Consider the following 24,707-nt stretch of genomic DNA (forward strand, 5'->3'; position numbering starts at 1 on the left):
ACACACACACACACACACGACAGCAGCAACCTGAAAACAAGCTCTCTGATGAGTCACAATTAACTTTAACACCTCCTAAGAGAAGGAGCAGGGGCATTCATTGTGCTGGTGTGCTGCGCGGCTGTGCCCTGCTTCGTGCCATGACTCTTCCCACGGCTGGCGTGGAGGGCCGACGGCCGCGCAGCCGGGTCTCAGGGCTCAGGAGGGGCAGCTCGGCCCACTGGCACTCTTGGCTCTTTTCCGGGGAAACGGCTGTGACGGGCCAGCAGCTGGGGGCTTTGGGCAAGTCATCCTCCTCCTTGCTGGAAAACAGAGATGTCCTCCCCGCGCCCTGCACACCACCAGTGTCGCCCCCTCTCTGGACTTTTGGGAGGTGGTACTGGGGCTTTGGCTATAGTTTGTCTGGAGACAAAACCCTCACTATGCATGCCACGCCAGGGAGCCGGTGTGTCTGGGGACTCACCTTCAGGCAGGGCTCAGTGGAAGTTAGAAGGAAGAGCAACAGACACTTGTAACCTTCTCTGTTTTCCAGACAAGTGCCTGGGGCTCAGAGAGTGGGCTGAGGCTGGCCAAGGTCACACAGCAAAGCTGAGCTGGGCACTCTCTGTAAAAGTGTAAGTTGCGTAAAACTTCTGGTCCCTAGGCCCAGCCCTGCAAATAGAGCTTGCACCATGCCCGCAGCTGGCCCTGCTGAGGACAGGAAAGCAAGGAGGCCGCCAGGTTCTGTGGGAGTTAAAAATGAGGAAGGCTCCTGTTATTGGCCTGCCCGGGGTGGCGCTGTTGTGACTATCGTGCCAACAGAAGGACGGGCTTTGAAAGTTTCTGGATTTTTCCAAAATGCAGCAAAACTAATAATTAAAAGGCCCGTTTCCAATCCAAAAAATAGTGAGTTCCATGGACTGGCCTGGTGGCATAATGGGTGGGTTCACATGCTCCACTTCGGTGGCCTGGGGGGTTATGGGTTCAGGCACAGACCTACACACTGCTCATCAAGCCACACTGTGGCAGGCATCCCACATAAAATAGAGGAAGACTGGCACAGATGTTAGCTCAGCAACAATCTTCCTCAAGCAAAAAGAGGGAGATTGGCAATAGATGTTAGCTCCGGGCCAATCTGCCTCACCAAAAAAAAAAAAAAATTTGAGTTCCTAGTATGAGCCAGGATGAGAAGACCAATATGCCTTTGTCGGTATCCTGCTTTAGGTGGCTCTTAGGGAATTACTTTATTCTTGGTGATAAAGTTTCTAGGATAATTGGAAACTTGCCCCTTTAACTTTCTGGTTATTTCTGCCATTTTGGCGCAGATATTTTCAGGCGTCAGCACAGGTCTGTCTTTGTAATCAGACTGCTGAACCATCGCGGCTTTCTCCATGGTCTGGGGCCATTGGGAGACACTTGTTTGTGGCACCACGTGCCCCTCCCTGAGTGACCCGGCTCCCGGGCTGAGTTCTCCTATCTGCTCCTCGTGGGTTTTCGATGTGCCTCGTTCTCGTGCTGTCAGCAGTGGCTCTCCTCCGCCGTCCATCTGTCTCCACCTCTGTCAGTCTTTCTGCCCGACTCTGGTCTGTGGCTCCGAGCCACTCTGCAGAAACGGATGACAGAGCCCGTCGAGCTGTATTTACAAGAGTAGCGATGAGACCACTGAGGGCCTGAGGAAGTCCCCAGGGAGGCCAGGGCTTGGGCCTGCTGCATAAATTTGGGACTTTGGTGTTTTCCTGCGAGGGAGGCCATTCCCCCGACAAAAGGTCACAGCCGGATCAGGACAGCAGAGTTTGCCCGAGAGCTGTGGCCGCACAAGTGACACGGGAAACGCTCTTCGGTGGCACGTTGTAATCATATCAGCACCTGGTCTCTGGATGGAGCTTGACACACGTCCCCCGAGACCAGGATATCAGGGTTTGCCAGTAGAGACACCCCCAGAGAGGCTCTTTTCTGCTTGGGAACCCCTCGGAGCCCCAGTGGGAACCCAGGCTTTCCTCCTCGGCCACAGCACCTCAGACTGGCATGTTCCCCTCCATGCTCTGGTGAGCACTGGGTCACTTTGCCAGAGGCCCTGAGAGGCATCCTGGAACAGAGACAGGAGATCCAGAGGCTGGCTCAGCTCACTCTGGGCAAGTCACTTCCCTCCTGGTCTCAGTCTTCCCATCTGTCAGATTGGTGTGTTGGACCAGCTCAGCATTAAGGACTTCTTGGTGGAGCCCAGGGTTTGCTGAGGGGCCTCTGCTCCACCAGCAGGGCCTGGCCTGCCTGTCTATATGCTGGGCTTCTGCTTGAGACTGTGTTTGAATAATGGGTTTGCAGCTAAAAGTTAGGAGGACACGAGAACATGGCACCCGGTGATCCTAAAGGGCCTTTCCTTCGAGCTCTGACATTTCTGTGACTCCCAGACATAAAGATCAAAGACTAGACAAGCTCTCAGAAGAGGAAATTTCCGGCTGGTCATATCAGACTCAGCCTTGCCCACGTCCCCTTTGGACTCCAGATTCGAAAACAATCTCCTTTCCGGTTTCTGGAGTTTTTTGAAAGCATTTTTTTAAATTGCAGTAAAATATATATGACACAGCATTTAGCACTTTGACCATTTTTAAATGCACAGTCTTGTGGCATTGAGTGTGTTCACATTGTTGTGAACCTCGCCACCGTCCGTCCACAGAGCTTTTTTGTCTTCCCAGACTGAAGCTCTGCACCCATTAAATACGGACTCCCACATCCTCCTCCCGCCCCTGGTAACCCCGTGCCACTTTCTGTCTCTGAGAATTTGGCTACTCAGGGGCTGGCCCGGTGGCACAGCAGTTAAGTGTGCATGTTCCACTTTGGCGGCCTGGGGTTCACAGGTTCGGATCCCGGGTGCGGCCATGGCACTGCTCAGAAGGCCAGGCTGTGGCAGGCATCCCACATATAAAGCAGAGGAAGATGGGCACGGATGTTAGCTCAGGGCCAGTCTTCCTCAGCAAAAAGAGGAGGATTGGCGGCAGTTAGCTCAGAGCTAATCTTCCTCAAAAAAAAAAAAGAATTTGACTATTCCTGGGACCTCATATCAGTGGAATTACGCAGTAATTGTCCTTTTATGTCTGGCTTATTTCACTTAGCATGACATTCTCCAGGTTCATGCATGTTGTAGCAGGTGTCAGAATCCCCTTCCTTTTTAAGGGCGAATGATGTTCCACCGTGTGTATACAGCACATTCTGTTTATCCATCGTCTGCTGACGGGCGTCTTGGTTGCTGCCAGCTTTTGGCTGTGGTGCATGGTGCTGCCGTGACCGTGTGTGTGCCGATCCTCTCTGTCCCACACAGCGGCCAGTGTGGGAAGATGATGGCAGGAGCCTTCAGGATAACCGGCACCTGGCCCCTCTGCCGCTGTAAGGTTATGTGGTGGAAAGAAAGGCACCTCTCAGGGTGGCACTGTGGGGATGGGGCCGTTATGGCCTCTCCTCCATCGGGACAGCAGGTGCGGGGCAGGTGTGCACATGGTCAGCTCTGTGAGCACCCCTGCACTTTGTTCGAGAGGCCGCGCTGCTGGGGCAGGAGGGAGTCTGGCCGTGTGCCCATGGGCAGTCCTGCTGCTTGGTGCCTCGGGGTCCTCAGATCTAGCGTGGCGCTGCTGGTCGGACCTTCCTCCCGGGACCACACTCAGCGCGGGGCCAGGTGCCTCTGAGTCACTTCAGAGACCATCTGATCCAAGCAGGTTGTCTGGCAAAGGGAGGGACTGGGCCTGAGGTCCGAGGAGGGGGCTTGAGCGAGACCGTCTTCCCACCACCTTCACCCCGTCACCAGCTGACCCACAGGGGAGTGAGCGACGACACCGGTCAGGGACTCGGGGGCCTAGATTCAGCTTCCAGCTCCCCCTCGGGTGTGTCCTTTCTCCTCCTGGGCTCAGTTTCCCCATCTGTAGAGTGGAGTTAGCCCAGGCGATTGCAAGCCCTCCACCACCTCACCCATCAGGGTTTATCTGCAGAGATGTGGCTGCAGGGGAGCTGCTGGCTGAAGACGGCGTGTGTGTGCACGGCCATCCCCGCCCCCCGGCTCCCCAGTGGAAGGCAGGAAGGGATATTTGGGGCCCTGGGCTCCACCGTAGTTGGTTTAATTACAGGTTTTCAGGCGCGGGCCGGTGGGCATGCGTTGGGGTGGAGGGGGGAGCGGCTCCGAAACCCTGTCATTTTCCAGCGTCTCAGGGCCTCTTCAAAGGGGGGCATCTAGACATTTTCTCCACAAGCCCCAGAGTGGACTGTCGTGGCCCCAGCATGAACATAATGACAGATGCGTTTTGCTGCAAGCTGGGAGTGAATGGGTCCGACCGGCTTGTCTCCTGTCAGACGAGTCATTATTTTTTTTTTTTTTTTTTTGTCATTTGCTGACAGTTTGGGTTTCATGCGTTTCTCTCTTTTTTCTCCTTTTCCCCCTGCCTGGAAAAATGGCTAGGTATCTACGAGACCCCAGCGGGGACGATCCTTTACCACGCTCATTTAGACATCGAGGCCTTCACCATGGATCGGGAAGTGCGCAAAATCAAACAAGGCCTGGGCTTGAAATTCGCGGAGCTGGTATACACGGGTGCGTAGAATCTGCCACCGCCCCTCTGTCCTCCCTAACCGCCCGGTGCCCTCCTTGGGCCCGCCCTGCCCACTGCCATCCTCAAGGGAGAGCCCAAAAGATGCAGGTTGAAGGGGGTCCAGCGAGGGCAGCAATGAGGCAGCAAGGAAGGGATGCGGGGACCTGGCTTGTTCACAAGGTGTCGAGGGAGATGCGCCAGTCTCCCCAAGGTGTCCGGATGCCTCTGCCACCTGTCATCTGCATGACTCCAGCAAGGCCAAGGAAGCATCAGCTGTCACCCGTGAGGCAGCCAACCTTTATCCTGCACATTCTGGGTGCTGGGCACCGTGTGGGGATATAGCCACCCCCAGAAGTCCTCCTGATATTCCCAGGAGAGCCACAGCCAGCTCCTTTTACAGATGAGGAAACTGAGGCTCGGAGCAGAAGGAGCTTGTACAAAGTTATGCAACTACAAGTGGCCTGGCTGGGTTTGACACCAGGCCGGGCCGTCTCTGGGCAGAACCTGGAGCTGCGACATGAACTGCTCAAGCAAGGAGGAAAGCCTACCTTGACCGAGAACTCTGCCCTGAGAGTTGAATGAGCCAGGTCGTAACTGGGAAATCGCCAGGACGGTCCCATGCCCAGCTCAGGCGTAGAATGACCCGTGGGTGACGTTAGCATGCGGTCTGGGCAGGTCCCCGTTCTATAGGTGAGGAGACTGTGTCTGTGCCTTACCTGTTGTTGCAAAGCTGCAGTCCAGGCGTCCTGGCTCCAAATCTGTTCCTCATCTTGTATGACAGGGGCCTCCAAATCCAGCCCGTCATCTGCTCTTGTTCAGCCCATGAGCTAAGAATAGTTTTTACATTTACAAATGTTTGGGGGAAAAAAATTTAAAAATAATCCTATTTCATGATACGTGAAAACTATAGGAAGGCCAAGTGTCAGTGTCCATAAATAGCCTTTTGGGCACGGGCACGCTCATTCGTTTACAGATGTGGCCACTTTCCAGAGCCAATGGCAGAGTTGAGTGTTGCCGCCGCACGACCCGCAGACCTTAAGATATTTACTCTCTGGCCCTTTCCAGGAAGCTGCTGACCCCGCTCCATAATATTCACATCTCCCCAGTGAGAAATCACATCACACAGCCTCTCTGAGCTGCCGGGGGGGCAGGCTGCTGCCTGAGGCCGACCTTGACATCTGTGGGGGTCTGGATGTCAGGTGGACCCGGGTAAAGTTCATATTAATAATAGCCACGTGGGAGGAGCCTTCACTGCCCTCGCCTTTCCCTTCTCCTCTCTGAGGGCTCGTTCCCTTTGAAACCTCCTAATCTCCCTCATCTTGGGATTTGGGGGGCAGTCAGTGGTTGTTGGCTGGTGTTATTTCTCCCTGCTATTGTTCCCGGCAGCTTGGAAGCCAAGCCCCCCTTCCCAGGTACAGACAGGTGTTTAAATACCATTGTCTCCCGCGGGCTCTTGCTCGGTGGGGTTTCAACGCTGAAAGGTGGATTTTGGTTACAAAGTGGGAGAGTCATTAAGCCATGGCAGGCTGCGGTGGAGGGGGGGGCACCTGCCGGGGCTGCTCCTGCTCCGGCGAGGGGGTGGTCGTTCGTGGAGGCTGAGCCGGGGGCAGGCGGCCGGCCTCCCTCCCCAGGGTAGAATGCCTGCCACCCCCCTTGCTGCAGGGCCCTGATGGGCACTCCCTATCGTTGCCGCACAGAGGGGAGAAACTGAGGCCCGGCAGGTGAAGACCCTTGTCCACAGTTCCGTGGTTGATGAGCAGTGGCTTTGAGCCCGGGACAGGCCAGCTTCAGAGGCCAAGTTCCCAGCCACTCTGGTAGATCCCTGGGGGGCGGGAAGGTGGGCTGGGCCATTAGCAAGGGGTGATCAAGGGGCGTGACAGCATGCACAGAGGAGCTGGGTGTGGGGCACGGCTTGGCCCTGGCCACGGGCTCAGTGCCTCTGCTCCAGACTGCGTGGGTTGCCTTCTTGTTCTGTCACCCACCGAGCCGTCTAAATTCCCAAATGACTTACAGTGACTAGGAGGTTTCAAAGGGAGCAAACCCTCAGAGTGGAGGGGACGGGGAAGAGGGGAGGGCACCAGTGGCTTAGCTCAGGTGGTTATTATTAATCTTACCTTTACCCGGGGCCCCTGACGTCTAGGCCCCCACAGATGTCAGGGTGACCTCAGGTGACAGCCTGTCCCGCACAGCTCGGAGGGGCTGTTCGATGTGATTTCTCACATTAGGGTTACATAGATGTCACAGACCAGGGGTTAGCGTGAACAAGTTGCTTGTTCCTGTGCCTCAGTTTCCCCATCTGAAGAGTGGGGATGATAATTCTGCCTGTCTCATAGAGAGGACTAAATGCATGAGCATGTGTGAAGTATCTAGAACGGTGCCCAGCGTGAAGGAGCGCAGGAGACTGAGGCAGGTCTGTCTCCTCCCTGAGCCTCGCTTTCCCCTCCTGTAAAATAAAGGGCACCAGGCCGGGTCTCTTTCCAGTTCTGTCTAGCTCCCCAGCAGTAGAGCCTGCCACTCTGCTGTGGCACTTGGCTTCCTTAGAGCCCCTGTGGTCTTGAGGCACAGATGGGGAAACTGAGGCACAGAGCTCTCCTGCCTCAGCCCCAGTTCTAGATGCCATGGTCCATCTCCCTCTCTTCTCGCCCCCTCCCTCGATTTCCTGGTCTGCCTAGATGTGGTTTGTACAGACCCCCTCCCGCCAGGAGCAGCCTCTATCCTGAGAGACCCTGGCCCCACCCCACTGGGTCATGCTGGCGGGACCCCAGCTTCGGGACCATGCAGGGGCCCAGCGGAGCATCTCATTTAGGGGGCATCGCTCACCTCCTCTCCCCTCATCTCAGTCTCTTCAGCAGTGAAATGGGAATCATGCACAAGGTTGCCATCTCGATTGGTACAGAGCTTGGCCCGGCCCCAGGCCCCACCCACAGTGCATCCCCACCCCTGGGACATGCAGGGTCTCCCCCATGCAGCACACCAGGCTCACTGTCCCCTACCCCAGGCTGGGTCTGCTGGGAAAAGAAATCTGAATGGAGAACCCCCGAGGGGTGGAGGTGGGAGATCCTGAGGTAAGCCCAGGCCAGGTGCTCCTCTGGGGTCTCTGTGCCCCTAATTGCTGACTCCACCTCCTGCCTGTCTTCCAGCCTGAGAACTAAATGGTCTAATTATCCTGACTTACAAAAATGGCCAAGCCCAGGACACTGGGGCATGGCAGTGGGTGGGGGGCCATCAGTGTCCCCTCCCACAGGGGTCTGGCCTAGAGTCAGGAGTGCTCAGTCAGACCTGGGCTGTTCAGAATTTTGCTGTGTGCCTTTGGACAGGCTCTTTCCCTCTCTGGGTGTCTGTCTCCCTGGATGTAGCAAGGCCTGGCAGAGGTCCTCAGGTTCACATCGCGAGTGCAAAATGCTCAGCGCCCTGCCTGCATCCTCTCGTTGAATCCACACCACCTCCTGGAGAGCAGTTAGTAATATTATGTCATTGTGCAAACGAGGAAACTGAGGCACGAAGAGGCTATGTTGTTTGACAAGGTGGGGCGGGGATGTGAACTCAAATGGCCGGACACTGGAGAGTTAGGACCCAACCTCTTCTCGCCCTGCCCCGCCCTCCCCCAGCTCTGCAAGCCCCCAGGCCCATCCCTGAGAAGGCCAGCTCCCCTTTCCCACGGAGAGCAGGTGCCCCTGGAGGCCGGGCCTCCGACAATAGCCGCAGACCCCGGGCTGACCCTGCCCTTTATCAGGGCGGGAGATCGCGCACCATCTGGCCCCACAGCTGCCCAGGTGGGCTCACCTTCCCAGCTCCGTTTCAGAGAAACCCTACCCCTAGCGCTGTCCCTCCCCCACCCCGGCCCTGGCCTGCTTGCCGTCCCCTCGCTCCTTGCCTCCCGCAGCAGAGACTAGAGGAGATGACTGTCCATAGGGTACAGTGGGCAGAGTGGGCCTGAGCACACAGCCCTCCCTGGCCTTAGGGGTCAGGGGGCGCAGGGTGGAAGGAGGAGGAAGCACATTTCTCAGGCACCTCCTGCCCAGCCACAGAGAGGAAAGCTCCACGATTATCCTAGGAAGCAGAGTCCTTACAACTTGGGCCAGCTGAAGTCAGCTCTGGGCCCCCCGACAGCCCATGCCGTTCTGGAGAAGTTTCTCCAGGGCCCTGAGCCTCACTTCCTCCCCCAGGAAAGGGAGGCTGAGAGTCTGTCCCGTAGGCCGTTTAGGTGAACTCAGAACTAAGCTGTCCAGCTCAAAGGTTTTACACCACGCCTGTGCCTACTATGTAAAAATAGAATATTTGCGGATGAAAATACTAGTGGTGTGTAGGAGACAGGTGAGTGACTTCCAAGGTGCCAGCCCATCCTGGAGGGTGAGGCTCCTCCCGGCTCTTGGCCAGGACACCAGTGTCCACAGCAGGCCCTGAGCAGTAAGCCCACAAGTCCTGGCAGGGGGCTACTGTGTCATCCCCACTCAACAGATGGGGAAACAGAGGCACAGAGGTGTGAAGGCCTTACATACATGGTCTCCCTGACCCCAGACCACCACCCCAGCTGCCCGTGCTCGGCACCCCTATCGCTCAGCCCCCACTGACACGACCTGACTCTTGCCTGAGGTCTCCTGCCCACCACTGCCTGCTGCCCTTGTAAAACTGAGCTCCCTGTGGGCGAGGACAGGGGTCCCTTCACCACTGTGTCCCCAGCACCCAGTTCATGGCGCTCCCTGAGTGTCACACGAAGCAGTGGGTTGGCTCCCCTCCTCCTGACGGTTGAGAGGTGACTGCATTGCGGGGATGGGGACCCCTCTACCCACAGGAGACCCGCGAGGCTACAGGTCAGTCGCGCGGGCTTGTCCCTTGATGTGGTTGTTTACAAGTGCGCGTTGTGCCCAAACTCACCAGGGAAGAGGCAGGTACTGGCCTGCCCTCCTGGGCTCACGGTCTCCCATGACAGCGCGAGGCACCGGGTGGCCTTCCTGCGCCGTGCGCCTCCCTAGCGCCCTGGCTGGCCCTCCCCTCAGGTTTCTGGCACAGCCCTGAGTGTGAATTCGTCCGCCACTGCATCGCCAAGTCGCAGGAGCGCGTGGAAGGGAAAGTGCAGGTGTCCGTCTTCAAGGGCCAGGTGTACATCCTCGGCCGGGAGTCTCCGCTGTCCCTCTACAACGAGGAGCTGGTCAGGTAGGTGCCCCACAGCAGCCCCGGCCAGGCACTGACCCTCCTGTCCAGAGTCCCTTCTGGCTGGCTTTGCTTTCTCAAGAACGGTGACCTGAGCACGTGCAGGGCGAGGAGGGACCTGAAGAGTGTGGGCGCCACCTCTGCCCTCGTGGAACTTACAGGCTACGTGGGGAGAAAGGCACCGACCAAATGGCCACCCTGATGCAGAAGGAGGACAGGTGACATTGGGCTGTGGGGAGGCGCAGGAAACTCCGGCTGGGCACAGAAACTGGGGTGTGGAGTTGCTTCCCTGAGGGAGTCGTCTTGGAGCTGGGCGCCCAAAGAAAGGCGCTGAGAGGTGGAGAGGGGGCGGGGGGAGTTTTCGGGGATGGCGTGGCCTTGGAAGAGCCCAGAACATCCCAGGCGCTACGAGAACACCGGGGGCGAGGGGCCTGGAGCCAGATCTTACAGGGAAGGTCGTGATCAGACCTGTGGTTTTCGAGGGTCCGTCTGACTGTTCTGGGGAATGGATCTGAGCGAGGTGGGGGCTGGCAAGAGTGATAGAGGGGCACCCCGTGGGACATGCAGGCGGCTTGGCCCAGGTTGATGGTTCTAGGAATAGAGAGAAGCAGATGGAGTTGGCACATATTTAGGAGGTGGAATCGAAAGGGCTTGGCTGCAGAAGGAGACAGAAGGGTCCAGAATCGCCCTGGGTTTCTTTGGCATGAGCAGCTGGGTGCCTTGGTGGCAGTCGCTTGAGTTGAGGCACTGTTCTTGAGGAAAGATCACTCATTTGGATGTGGACGTCCCGAGGGTGAGTTTTCTTTGCAATAGGCTGCCGGACACACGGGTGTGGAGTTGGGGAGAAACGTGGGTTGAAGACGCTGGCCAGTGGTAGACATCTCCACGTTCTCTGAAGCCAAGAGGAGGCTTCCTAGGAAGGACGAGCCTGAGATGAGAAGGGAGCCGAGGAGGGACCTGTGAGGAGCTTCCTCGCTCACAGGCCAGGCCGAGGGCACTGAGAACACCGCGAGAGCGGCAGATCACAGGGAGCCATGGCCTATTAGCTGCACCTGTGTCTGCGTCGTGAATAAGAGTGGCCTTGACCGAGGAGCGAGGCCTCTCTTTGGAGGTCACCTGACCAAACGAGTGGTGGGGACAGACCCCTGTGAGACAGACAGCCCCCCGCCCGACTCCAGTCCCAGGCCCAGCTCAGGCTGGCTCTCCCCTCGCGGAGGCCAGTTGGGAATGAAAGCACGAGTTCTGTTTGGCAGTCAATATTATTTTACTCTCTCCCTTCTCTTCACCGTGTTGAGTTTCTCCCCCCTTCCATCTTTCTAAACACTTTATAAGCCATAAATATAACCGAATCAGTTTAGATCAGTCGGGGTAAATGTCAAATTATCTTCTCTCTTTCTCTCTCTGGCTCTTTCTTCCCTCCCCCTCCAAATCAACAGCCTCTAATAATCTGTCCAACCCTTCATTAAGCCTTAGAGTCTCACTCAGGGAGATTAAATGAATAAAGTAAAAAGGGAAGGGGGGAAAAAAAGAGAGAAAAGCGGGAGCATTTATTCTCACTGTGTCTCCGACCATTTCTCTTTTCTTTCTGATTTCTACATCGCTGACTTGAAAGCCCTTGAGTGACAGCGTCACAGGGACCAGCGAGGAAGCCGCGAGAGGCGGCAGAGCTGGAAATGCCGCGGCACAGTAGGTAGAAAGTAACGTAATTATAGAGCAGGTCAGAGCCACTCGAATGAACAAGAATAAAAGCTCAGAGGTTTTCTGTAGACCGTCGGGGGAGGTAAAAAAAAAATCGTTGTAAACTCTTTTTCCACCGCACCCCCACACACACACCTCAAACCACAGTTTTAAAAAGAGGTTTTTCAGTTCCTGAGGAACACCTCTGGGAGCGCTTCTCCAGCCTCATGGGACAAGTTTGTGCCTGGCCGTGGGCCTCCTTTGCAGGGGCTGCTTGGGCCATCTGGGGGGAGGGGAGAGGGAGAGTTTGTTGTGACGCCTGAGAGATGGAGGCGAGAGGAGAGATGCACGTGGGGGCGCGGGAGGGGGCTCCAAGCCCTGCTTCCTGCCTGGGCTGAGCGTGGGGGCCCTTCCAAAGGGGACAGGCGATTCAGACCGTGGGAGGGAGGCCAGGGTCCAAGCCTGTTCGACGGTTCGCAGGGGGCTGGGGGGGGGTGGTGGGGGAGTTGTGTCAAGCATCGTTTATCATCCCAAGCGAGGTCTGTAAAAGTGACTTGAGGAGGCTGATGCTTTTAGTTTCATCCAGCCCTTCCTCTGCCCGGTGAGCGGTGCGATTGGCAGCCCCTCTGAAGACTGGCGTCTTCTCCCCTTCCAGGGAACTCGCTGGTCAGCTCCTGCGGGTTCAGCCACCTGTGCAGCGGAGGGGCCAGTTGAGGTGGAGAGAAGGGTGGGGTGGGAGCGTGGGGGTCCGCTGTGCCCCATGAAGGTCAGGGCGAGGGCGTGGGGGGAGGGCAAGGGAGCCACGTCCTGAAGAAGTCGCGGGGCAGCCGGGCGCAGGGACCCCATTTGTTGCTGTAAAGAGTCCAAGTCCAAGAGAGCCCGTCGGAGGCACAGCCTCGGGGTCTGGGAAAAGGCAGATCCCCTCTGCCCTCCTCGTCCCCAATCTCACCTCTCCGGAGAAGGCTCCTGAGGGGACAGGCCACCTTCTTGTCATTGAGAACCTTGAGACTGCTTTGTCCCGAGGCTGGAGTTCTGCAGACGTGAAGACAAGGGGCTGATTCAAGACAGGATCAGACCAGGGGCCCTTGAGAAACAGAGGAGGGACCCCCTTCTCCCCGGAGGCTGCTGCGTGAGTCAGATCTGAGACCACAGTGCCCTGCACTTGTCCTCAGAGAGCTTATCACAGTCGTAATTAACAAAGGCAGATGGGTGACCGACGGCTTCTGTCTGCCCGCTGTGGGCCCGGTTCTTCTCTTGCTCTCCTTTTCTCTGCACCTGGCACAGCACCTGACAGGTAGTAGGCGCTTAATAAACACCTGAGGAAATGGATGAGTGAATGAATGAATGAGGTAAAGTGAGTGCTTACCGTGTGTCAGGGACCAGCTGCATCATTTCTTGGGGAGCCAGGAATAGCATTGAGAGCCTGAAGCTCCAAGAACGGGAATATTTGCCCTGAGCTCTGCAGGGGGCGGGGCGGGGCAGGGGGGGTGGAGCTGGGATGCACACTGGGCCGCCCAACCTGAATGACGGCCGTTCGGAAGGGTTTCGAAGGACGGCTAAGTGAGAATGGCCCACAAGATGAAGGCTGTCGAATCTGGACTGTGGAAACCATAGAAGGGAGAAAAGTCTTTTCAGCTGAGGGCAGCAGCGATTGACTGGGCGGTTTTCACGACGAGCGGGGTGGAGCGGGTGCTGGTTTTGAGGATGGGTTCGACAGGGTCTCGTTGATTGGACAAACGAGGTGAAGGGTGACTTGGTGGGCCAATCTTGCCATGAATGCTGGGGTCTCCCTACACGGAAAGCCTGAGGGACACTGTTGTGACACCCAAGGCTGTTCCGGTGTGCACCCTCTGGCCTCCCGGGCCTTCGGGCCACTGGACATCATCAGCTGTATGGATACTCCTCTCAGAGCACCCCCCAGCCCCAGGGCAGAGCTGGCTCCAGTGTGTGTCCTCGGTTGACAGGCGCAGGGCTCTGGTCTGTGGGAGGACCTCTCGGGGCCTGCACTGGCTGAGCCAGGACTCAACCTGCCTGTTTGTGGACTGGGGATGAGGCCCTGCTCTCCAGCCCCTGGCATGGGGCCTGGCCCAGAGGAGGGCTCCCGAATTGGACGGGAATGGGATGAAAAGGCGGGGTGCAGGGAAGGTTAGACCAGTGCTGGGGAAACACCCAGGTGTCTGTGAGGCTGAGCTGTTCCTGGCCCCAGAGGCACTTGGAGGCCGGGGGTGTGCTGACAGGCTCCCCCTCTCTCCTTGCAGCATGAACGTTCAGGGCGATTATGAGCCACTCGATGCCACTGGTTTCATCAATATCAACTCCCTCAGGTGAGAAGCTCTACCCCCTGACGGGTCCTCAGACCCCGCAGGTGTCGGGGGGCAGGCTGTGATGGACTTTGACCACCCTGCCCTAGACAAGCCGCATGTTGCCATCCCTCCACCCACAACATCCTCAGTGCCTGCTTTGGACCCAGCCTGCTCCCATTCTCAGCGGGGCCAGAAGGCACACTGGTGACAGTCAAAAGGGTCCAGGCACTTGGGTTCCAGGTTCCTGGGTCTTGCCTTTTGCCTCTGACAGTCACTCCGACCCTCTCCAGCTACAGGGACTCCACCAGGAGCCCCCCTCTGGGCAGGTTAGAAAGAGAAAGGGCCGAGAGGTCGAAGGGGCCTCAGGAGGTCCCCTGGCCAGCTCCCACCTTCATGTCACCGTACCTGAGCTGCAGGGCCAGCTGGAAACCATCTTAGCCCTGTGGATCTCCATGGCACAGTGGGGTGGCACACATCATCTGAAGCCACTCAGCCCTGGGATCAAATGCTGACTCTGCAGGGTGCCCTCAGACCCCCTCTGGATATCTGGGCGTCACAAGTGGGGCTGTTAACCGGGCCTGCCTCACAGGTGCAGTGAAAGTTTGCTATGAGTCGGTGGAAATCAAGCAGGCAGCCCAGACACCCCCATGCAGGAAGAGGGCAGTGCCTGCCAGCGAGTGCTCAGCTGGGGCGTGGCCCTGGGGCTGGCCTGCACGAGGGCAAATGGGCATTTCTTACCAGCAGCTGCCATAGACTAACCACTTCCAGGCACTCTCCTGGGTTGTCTCATTTAAATCTTACACAAATTTGCAACTCCAGAAACAGGCCCAGAGTGGTTCAGTGACTTGCCCGCGGTCACACAGCTAGGAAGACGTGGAGCTGAGTTCAGAGGGCCTGTTTGTCCAGCTCCGGGTTCTTAATCACCAGCTTCCTTCACACGGGGCTTGGGGTCAGGAAGAAGGCGCCTCTTTCCTCTCCCTGACATATGCCCTGGGCACAGAGCCACCGTTTTCTCCCAGAGCCAGCCTCCTGTCCTTGGAGCCAAGACTGGGAGAGACATCGAATCCAGCCCGACCACCCTGGGCGCTCGCCTCCACCTCCCAGCCTCCTTGGTCCTCTGTTTGAATTTTATGACTCTATAAACTCTTTTAAATGGCTCTGAATGTGAACACACCGGGTTTTCATCAAGGCCTCTTCACTTCTCCCATTGCCCGTTAAACGCTTTGTCTTCAACAATGACAAGCGATGTTTTCCCCCTAAAATAAATTAATTACATTATCCCGATTGGAGGGCAGGAAGGCCCAGGGCAGGAGAGGGAACAGAGGAGAGAAAAAAGACAACTTCACACGCATCTTAACAAACAGCTGCCCCTTCCGCCCCAGCTCTGCCTGAATTAATTGAAGGGAGTGCACGTTGTTATTGTTAATTTACATTTTTCTTTGTTTTGAATCTGGTTTACAGGCTGAAGGAGTATCATCGTCTCCAGAGCAAGGTCACCACCAAATAGACCAGCTGACAATGAGGAGCTGGGCCGCTTTCCTCACTCTGCCCATCTCCCGAGCACGGGCGCTAATTGTTGTGATAATTGGTAGTTGTGACTTGTTCTCCGGGGCTGGCAGTGGAGTGGGGGTGCCAGGCCCCACCTTTGTTCCCTGGTCCCCTGTAGCCTGTAAAAGTGGTCAGCGAAGGGAAGGGTGGGGGGCAGCTGCAGTGGGGAGCCGGGAAATGACAATTAAAAAAAAGATACATTAGTCTTTTGTTTCTTTATTTCTGCGGAGATGGGGTAAGAGTGCGTGCGACAGTGTGTGTGTGTGTGTGTGTGTGTGTGTGTGAGTCAATCGTGCTTTTCTTAGCCCGACCTTTGTGTTTTCTGATTTAAATGCTCCCAAGGCCACGTTTTGCTGGAGAACCTGTTCATCTAGAAGAATCGACCCCTCTCTCCTCCAGCAAAAAAACGAATCCAGAAATGCCCACCTGGTCAGGCGCCAGCCCAGCAGCCTGGCGTTTTGTCACCAACTGTGGCCCTGTGGCAGGTGCCAGGGAAACCAAGGAGGATTTAGGTGACATGTTTGGGAGCTGTCCTGCCGTGGCCCACGAGGGACTCCTGGGAATGACTGGTTACATGAGGCTTTCCCACCACAGCTGTGGCCTTAAGTAGCCTTAATTATGGAAGAGGAAGAACCCTGGCTAAGAAGAGACGCCTGAGCACAGAGGAGAGAAGGGGGGACACAGAATACAGGGGCACTTTGGGGGATGTCCACCGGGCCTACAAGGATCCCTTTATTGCTCTTCCACAACCAGGACCCAAAGCAGCCACGTGGGCATGATGACTCCGCCCCTTTGGTCATATCTGATTGGACCATGGCTGGACACCTGACTGGAGCTCGGCCAATCAGAAGCTCACTCCCAGGAACCAGGCCTGGGTGAATGGCCAGAAATGAGGACAGTTAAACTTGGGATTGGGGGGGACCCCTGTGCCTGGAAAAGCAGAGAGGGAGGAGAAATCCTATAGAAATAGCTATCACCCACCGTCTCATCACCCCATTGCAAACACTGGTTATACTTAGTGTAATTCTTCTCACTCATATTTTTCTACTCTTAGAAATATTTTTGCGGAGTTAGTTATTTATTTATTTTGAGGAAGATTAGCCCTGAGCTAACATCTGCTGCCAATCCTCCTCTTTTTGCTGAGGAAGACTGGCCCTGAGCTCACATCCATGCCCATCTTTCCTCTACTTTATATGTGGGATGCCTACCACAGCATGGCTTGCCAAGCGGTGCCATGTCCACACCCGGGATCCTGACCTGTGAACCCGGGGCTGCCGAAGCGGAATGTGTGAACTTAACCTCTGCGCTACCGGGCCGGCCCCTGCAGAGTTATTTAGGTTAATTTTGAAAGCAGTGTCGTACCCTGCTTTAAAATTTTTAACATATCATAAATAGTTTCCTACATCGTTGGAAACTCAAACACGTTCAACAACTACATAACACTATATTGATACCCTCTAACTTACTTGACTTTTCCTGAGTTTATAGGGTTTTTTTTCCACATTCTAAATTATTGTCCTGCTTTTTGTTGGATTTGAGTGTTTTTAGTAGTTGGTTTATTAGCTATACGGTCTTGTGTCACTTAACGATGGGGACAGGTTCTGGAAAATGCATCATTAGGCAATTTTGCTGTTGTACACACATCACAGAATGTACTTACACAAACCTCGATGGTATAGCCTGCTACACACCTGGGCTGTGTGGCACTGATCTTGTCGGCCACCTTTGTACATGCAGTCCATCATTGACCAAAACGCCACTATGCGACACGTGGCTGCACTTCTTTTTGCCTTTTTAGTGGTTCCTCTAGGGTTATAATATATATCTTTAGCTTACCACAGTATACCTTCAATTAATATCACACCACCTCATGCATAATACAAGCACCTTACAGCAGTGCAACCTTAGGACGTTTCACTTTGTGCTTTTGTTGTTGTATACTTCAAAACCCCATCATACATTGCTATTATTTTTACTTTAGATAGTCAAGCATCATTTTGAAAAGATTAAAAACAAAAAAAGAATACGTTTTATATTTATCCTTGTGTAGAATTGGTAATGTTTCTTTCATAAATGTTTGAGAGAATTCACCAGTGAAGCCATCTGGGCCTGGAATTTTCTTGGTGGGTTGCTTTTAGAGTATAAATTCAGTTTCTTTAATGTACGTAGTTATGCATGTTGCCCATTTCCTCTTGGGTCAATTTTAGGTAATTTGTGTCTTTTGAGGAATTTACCCATTTCATTTAGGCAGTCAATTTTATTGGTATAAAGCTTTTCATAATATTTCCTTATTATCTTAATAGTATCTGTAGGATTGATGGTGATGTCCCTCTTTCATTTCTTACCTTGGTAGTTTGTGTCCTCACTTTTTCTTATCAATGTAACTAAATACTTATCATTTTTTGTTCTCTCTTTTTGGTCTACTTTTAAGACTTTCTCTCTATTCCTGATTTTCAGCAATCTGACTACAATGTGCCTTGCTATGGTTTTCTTATGTTTATTCTACTTGGGGTTCATTGAGCTTGAACCTGTGGATTTTTATCAAATTTAGAACATTTTTGGCAATTTTTCCCCTCAAATCTGTCTCTCCCCTCTCCTTTCTGGCACTCTAATTATATGTACCGTAGACCTCTTGATTGTTCCAAAGGCCACTGAGGCTCAGTTCCTTCTTCTGTAGTCTGTTTTCTCCTGGAGCTTCATTTTGTACAGTATCTGTTGCTGTGTCTTCAAGTTCACTGATCTTTTCTTCTGCACTATCTAATCTGTTGTTAATCTCACCAACTATATTCTTCATTTCAGAGATTTTTTTCATCCCCACATGGGTTGTTTTCCTATATCCTATTTGTCTCATCATCATGCTTATGTTTTCCTTTATATCATTGAGCATATGGAGCATATTCATGATGCTGCTTTCATGTTCTTTTCTGTTAATTCCATCATCTCTGTCCCAGCTTCGTCTGCTCCTATTGACTGATTTTTTTTCACCTAATTGTGGGTCACATTTTCTGCTTCTTTGTATAAGTCATGATTTTTTAAATTTGAGGCCAAGCATTGTAGTCTCGCTTCATTGAATGCTGGATTTTCTGGTCTTCTCCTGAAGAGTATTGGCCTTCTTTTGGGAGATAATTCAGTTACTTGTGGATTAGTTTGATCCTTTCAGGATTTATTTTTAAGCTCTTTTAGGGCAAGCCCAGTGCTTTATTCTAGGGGTAATTTAGCTCCACTTCTAAGGTGTGGCCTGTCTAGGGTTTCTATTTAATGTCTCGTATTCAGTAAGGTCTCTCTGCTCTAGCTGGAGAAAACTTGAACAACTCCCGGTCCTATATGAGAGTACCAGGAATTTTCTTTCCTTGAAAGTTGTTCCTGTGGAGACTCACGGTATTTCACTCTGTGCTTGAGGAGATTGGCATCTGCCAAAGACTCAACTGGACGCCCATGCAGATGGCTGGAGTTCTTTCTCTTAGTAGCTCTCTCCTCTCGGGTCATCAGTCTCACAAATTTCAGCTGCCTTGGCCTCCCCAAGCCCCATCTGTCTTCTCAGCTCAGCAAGATCTCCGGACTCTGTTTCCCCTCTCCATTCTCTCATTCAGTTTGGGAGTTACCTCCAGGCAGAAAGCCAGGCAGAATAGGGCACCCCTTTTTACACAGTCCGTTTGTCTGTTGTTGAGTGTCCAAAAATAGTTGTTCCCTGTGTTTTGTTCAATTTTCTGTTACTTACAGTAGGAGTATAATTCTAGACCGTCTTAGTCCTTCATGGACAGAAGTGGAAGTTGATTTTTTTTTTTCAATAAAACAATAGCATAATCCAAACACTAGGCCACACTGGCCTGAGATCACTCTTAATATCTTAACATAAGTCATGTAGTTTCTCATCCTTGCTGAACCAATACCCTCCCACCCCCTTCATGGCTCTTATCTCACCCAGCATAGAATCCAAAGTCCTTACTACAGCCAGCACCAACCACCCGACAGAAGTGAGACCACATGGGAACCTCCAGCTCCAGCCAAACCATGAGACGACAGCAGCTGCCTGAATGATCACACGCGAGACCAGCAGAAGAATCATCAGACTGACAACCTATAGGCTCATGAGAATGAATAAATAAAGTTTTGTTTTATTGCATTAAGTTTGGCTTATTTGTTATGCAGCAACAGATAATTGATATACTTACTACGGCCTACAAATCCCTTTATGATCCAGCTCCCTACCACCTCCCTTCAGTCTCCCTCTCACTCTGCTCCAGTCCGCTCTTACTTGCTGGAACAGGCCAAGCTCTGCCTGTTCCCCTAGATAGCCACAAGCCTCTCTTGTTGTAGATCCCAAACCTGGCACTTATTATAGTCTTTGCCATGCCTTTCTCTCCTCCATGGCACATCTCACCACCTGACATAGTATACATTGATTTGCTTTGTGTGTCTAATAAATTTTTATTGAATGCTGGGCATTGTTGAGTGTTTCTTCCACTAGACAGGGAGCTCCCTGTGGCCATAGACCAGATCTGTCTTGTTCACAGCTGTGTCCCAGATGCTGAAACCATGCCTGGTCCATAATATGTGCTCAGTAAATCTGTGTTGAATGAATGAATATCTATCCAGCCTTCCCCAGCTCAGGAGCCAGGGCTGAGGATCTTCAGAAAGACACACTGCCTTCTTCCCGATTCAGGGCCTGCTCCTGCTCTGGAAACCCAAGGAGTGCTGCCTAGGCACTCAGGAGCTGTTCTGATCCAATCCTCATGCCAAAGCCCAGGACCTGCCCTCACTCACCTCCTTGTCCCTCCTGTCACTCCACTCCAGCCACTGCCCACAACATTGACATGCCACCGCCCCTGCTCTCAAGACCGCTGACCCTGGCTCCACTGAGAAATGGGTAGAAAACCATTGCCTTAGGGGATCTGTAGTAGGGCTGCTTAGACACCAACATATCAGGAATCTTAGCTGTTGACATACACAGCCCCTCTCCACCTGGGCATGCAGGTGTGGCCAAATGGTCTGAGTTGGCAATGATTGCTTTCTTTTTTTGTTTTTAGGAAGATTAGCCCTGAGCTAACTGCTGCCAATCCTCCTCTTTTTGCTGAGGAAGACTGTCCCTGAGCTCACATCCATGCCCATCTTCCTCTACTTTATACATGGGATGCCTACCACAGCATGGCTTTTGCCAGGCGGTGCCATGTCTGCCCCCAGGATCGGAACCGGCAAACCCCAGGACACCAAAGCAGAATGTGCACACTTAACCACTGTGCCACCGGGCCGGCCCCTGAGTTGGCAATGATTTCAACCAACGGCCCCCAGCTGCCGCTAGGACCACCTTGTCCTCCAGCTATCGGATCCTATTGCAGGAGTTAGCTCACTGGGACTGACTCCACCTTCTCTCAGTGTAGATTCTGTCCTTAGGAGACCCTAGGTCCCCCCACGCCCTGGAAATACTGCTTCCATGAAGTTGCCCCCAGACCACCACAGAAGTCTGGGTACGTCTGAATCAGGACACTCCCAACATGGGAGATCTTCCTCTAGGCATGTTCTTAGCTCTCAAGTCAATCAGGAAATGCAAATAGATATTGGGGCGTAGACGGGGGTGTTGGTATCTCACACCATTGTTTACCAGGGCGCACGCAGCCAGAGTGTCCTAGCAGAGTGATATTGAAAATTACAGAAACTTTGGAAGACAATTAGGAAAAAATTCACTTCTGAAGCCAACATTCTAACCACAATGTTCTGGTTAACATTTTTATATGTTTCCTGCTAGTCATTTTTGCATATGCATACACGTAGTCATGCGTGTAATGCAATTTGTTTACGTTGTGTACCTGCACATTTCTTTCATTTTTTCATTTAACATAACAGCATAATTAATTTCCCACATTGTTGATCGCTTTCATAACAAACTTGAATTGTATACTTAAAATGGGTGAATCTTGGGGCACGGGGGAAGGCAAAATGGGTAAAGGGGAATATTTGTATGCTGACGGATGGAAACTAGGCTTTTGATGGTGAACACGATGCAGTCTATGCACAAGTCAAAATATAATGATGTACACCTGAAATTTGTATATGCTATAAGCCAATGTGACCTCAGTAAAAAAAAAAAAAAAAAGGGTGAATCTTGTATGAGATATAAATTATATCTTGATTAAAATGTTAAAAATAAATAAATTCTTTTAATGTATTGGGGTTGGGGGAGGGATGGCCAGTGTTGAAGAAAGGACTGAGAAGAGTGTGGGCTAGGGAAGCGCTGGGCTGGAGCGAGCCTCTGGGAAGGGCGAGGGACGCCTCTGGCCAGAGCGGAGCAGGAGTCTCACAAGGTGGCTGTGGTGAGCAGGTGGGTGCAGGGGAAGCCCCAGCTCGGGGACCAGACTGGGGCCACCTGCACCAAATCCTGGCTACTTCCCCATCACTGTGAGAACTGGGGCAAGGACTTCACCCCCCTGAGCCTCAGTTTCTCCACCTGCAGGATGGGATCATAAGGGGCCCTTCCTCCCAGGGATACTGGAGGATCCACTGAGGCACACGGTGGGCCGTCAGCAACAGAGCCTGGTCTCAGTCATTGCTCCACGAGAGACACAGCGCAGCATCCCGGAAGCCGGTCAAGGCAAAGAAAAACTGCCCTGCACGTGTGCCCTGGGTGGACAGTTCGGAAGGAAACTTCCTTCTCCTTCTCACCGTGGGAGCCTCACAACCACCATGGTGAGGGAAGAGAGGGCAAGGAGAATCTCATTTTGCAGGTGAGGCTGTGCAGACCTGGGTTCGAATCTTGCCTCTGACACTTGGTAGCTGTGACCTGGGAAGTATTTTTGTGTCATCAGCTATAAAACCAGGATAATCATAGTGCCCACCCACAGAAGCATTTTATTATACAGTGACCATGAGTCTCAGGGCTTCCGGCTTCCGACCACGGTTTGTCAGCCCGTGCAACATGCCTACAAGGCAACAGGCACTCCCTAGATGTGAATTTGGCCTGTGTGACAATTCAACTTTTTGTTATAAGGTCACAATTTAGCAGTTGGGTTCATTTTCTTTATCGATAGCTGCTGCTGCTGAGCTGATGAACCCAGGGCTGTGACAAGGGCCACTTGCTCGGCCTTTGTGGTTGAGGACCACTTCCTCCAGCTTCCCCTAAATGCCCAGCCCTAGACATTCCTGGGATGGGTTCCATCCATCTTGTAGACTGCAGGCACCCGAGAGCAGTGACCGTGTCCACTGTGTCTGCTGCCGTTATCACCTGGCACTCAGCACAGGGCTTAGCAGACAAGAGGTTCTCAATGAAATTGTGTCAAATGAATTCTCCCATCTCGTCTTGGTTATCATTTTATTGTTGTTTCTAAATCCACCCCCCCTTCCCCCTGCTCCTGGCTGGCCGATGGAAGGTTTCTTATGTGTGGGGCGTCTCCAGAAGTCAGGTGCAGGGAGCCTGGGCGTCAGCAGGACAAGCCAAGCAAGGACCCCAGGCACCATTCACCTTCTGGGGCCGGGGAAACGAGGAGGAGACCAGCTGGCCCTGAAGCCAGCACGGCCCCGCCGTCCAAGACCCTCCTGCCTCCTGGAAGAAGCAGAACATTCCTATTTGAAGGCAGGAGACGGGGTTGGTTTTTGTTGCGGCACAAAATAGAACACACAAACATACATATTCACATGTATACACACATACATGTGCATATACACATACACACACACACAGTAAAGTGCATAAATCTCAGGTGGTGGCTCGATGAATTTTTCCCTGTGTCCACCTGCATAACCACCACTCAGATGAAGATACAGAACATTCTAGTGCCCCAGAAGTTTCCCTGGTGCCGTGGTGGGACTGTTTGAAATTATAGGGTTAAGAAAAGGAGAATGACTCCCTTCTTTTCAAAACTATATGGGGGCATGATGGGCAACAAGAAAGCGGAGGAAGCTCAAAGCCACCTGGGCTGCCCCCACCACGGCACTGACAGCAGGGACCACCGAGGGCCACTTGCCGGTCTGAGGAGAGCTCTGGGCCCTGCCTGGCCCTGTTCTGCAGGATTCCCTGAATGAGTGAGTGAGGGCGTGAGTGAAGGAGGCTGCGCCTGCCTCTGCTCCCTCGCGCTCGGCTGACTTCTGCTAAGATGTTCCTGCTCACATATGGGCAAGGTGTCCAGCCCCACGCCACGGTGGAGGTGGGGTGGTGGGGTGGGCGTGGGGAGCAGACACAGCCTCTGCTGAGCCAGAGCTGCCCACAGGGCCCAGGTCTGGGTGTCCCCTCTCCTTTTCAAGTGCTCTGGGGCCTGCATGGAGGGAGAAGGAGCAGACCTTAGGAGCTGCCAGCAGGCCCGGCTGCCTGGGGCAGGGGCCAAAGTTTCAGGGGGTAAAGGTGGAGTTAAGACCTTGTCACCTCCTGCACCAAAGCTTGCACCGCCCACCCAAATGCTAAAACATCAGGCTGTCCTTCTCCCACTGCAGCCTCGCCTCCCGCTTCTCCCACTCCCCACCCCCCGGCCAGACGTCGTCTCTCCAGGCTCTACGCAGACCCTCCTTTCCCACTTTCCCATTTTGCTCACATCAGACGCCCCTCTCCCCGGCTGCCCTTCTGGAAAGCATCAAGTATATGCAATGAAGGTGCAGAGCCCAGGCCTGGCCAGCCCAAACTGGCCCACCTGGTGGGGCGGCTGTCCGCTTAGCCTGGACCCCGAGGTGCCGGGGCTGCGGGAGGAGGCTGCGGGCGGGCGTGGAGCTGATCTGCACGCCTCTCAGGCTGGGGAAAGGGCTCGCCTGGGGTCAGCGCAATCGATATCTCATCTGCCGCTCTCCTAGCGGAAGTGATGGCTATTGGAACATGGTAATGGGTGTTGTCTAGTGGAAGAGACTAATCTTCCCAGCTGTGGAGGGCTCCGCAGGTGGCCACGGCTCCCGGCTGCCCAGGCTCTTTTAAAGCCACAGCAGCCTCATTGCATGCTGGTTTCCGTTCTGGTTTCCCGGCAGCTTCCCGGCACAAAGCCTCCGAGGTGACCCCAATCCCGTCCTTCCAAGCACAGATGGGGAGACTGAAACCAGTGATTTGCTCAAGGCCACACACTTAGAAGAGGATAGAGCTAAATTCTGGTCTCCAGACTCCTTGTCCAGTAGTACACAGGATGCTGGCTACGGCAAACCTGTGGCCATGGGCCATACTCGGCCCTTAGGTATGTCAGGTTTTCTATTGGCTGGCTCAATGCTTCTTGAAAAAAAAAAAATACCTGGAATTTAAATGCCACTGATGTTGGCCACAGTCCCTACCACTCCCTAATGTCTCACACTCAGCCAGCTTCACTCGTTTCATCACCTGCCTGAACTTGGATCAGTAAAACTGAGGTCTTGGCACAGTGGGGCGAGGAGGAGGAGAATCGGCCTCCTCCCCTGGAGAAGGGGGGCCCCTGCTGATCCTCCTCACCCTGGCTCACAGGCCAGGGAGGCCTGACGGGCTGCCAGCCCCATGACAGCAAGGGCTGTGTCTGTCTTGCCCACTGCTGTGGGTGACGCTGCA

At 53.7% G+C, this 24,707-nt stretch overlaps 1 protein-coding gene across 4 annotated transcripts in view; it reads left to right on the forward strand.

Moving 5' to 3' along the window:
* ASS1 (argininosuccinate synthase 1) overlaps window positions 1-15,432 on the forward strand; it is a 53,957-nt gene extending 38,525 nt beyond the window's left edge. For 2 of the 4 annotated variants that reach the window (XR_011533680.1, XR_011533679.1), the window contains 4 exons: window positions 4,421-4,552; window positions 9,548-9,919; window positions 13,637-13,702; window positions 15,143-15,432. Coding sequence is in view for 2 of the 4 variants with exons in the window: in XM_070596961.1 (XP_070453062.1) it covers window positions 4,421-4,552; window positions 9,548-9,704; window positions 13,637-13,702; window positions 15,143-15,188 (401 nt within the window). In the remaining 2 variants the exon portion in view is untranslated. The remainder of the gene's footprint in view (window positions 1-4,420; window positions 4,553-9,547; window positions 9,920-13,636; window positions 13,703-15,142) is intronic. The other 2 variants (XM_070596961.1, XM_070596962.1) reach the window with 1 other exon arrangement.
* The last annotated feature ends 9,275 nt before the right edge of the window (window positions 15,433-24,707 follow it).

Source organism: Equus przewalskii, chromosome 26, assembly GCF_037783145.1.
Source record: "Equus przewalskii isolate Varuska chromosome 26, EquPr2, whole genome shotgun sequence".
Taxonomy (NCBI): Eukaryota; Metazoa; Chordata; class Mammalia; order Perissodactyla; family Equidae; genus Equus; species Equus przewalskii.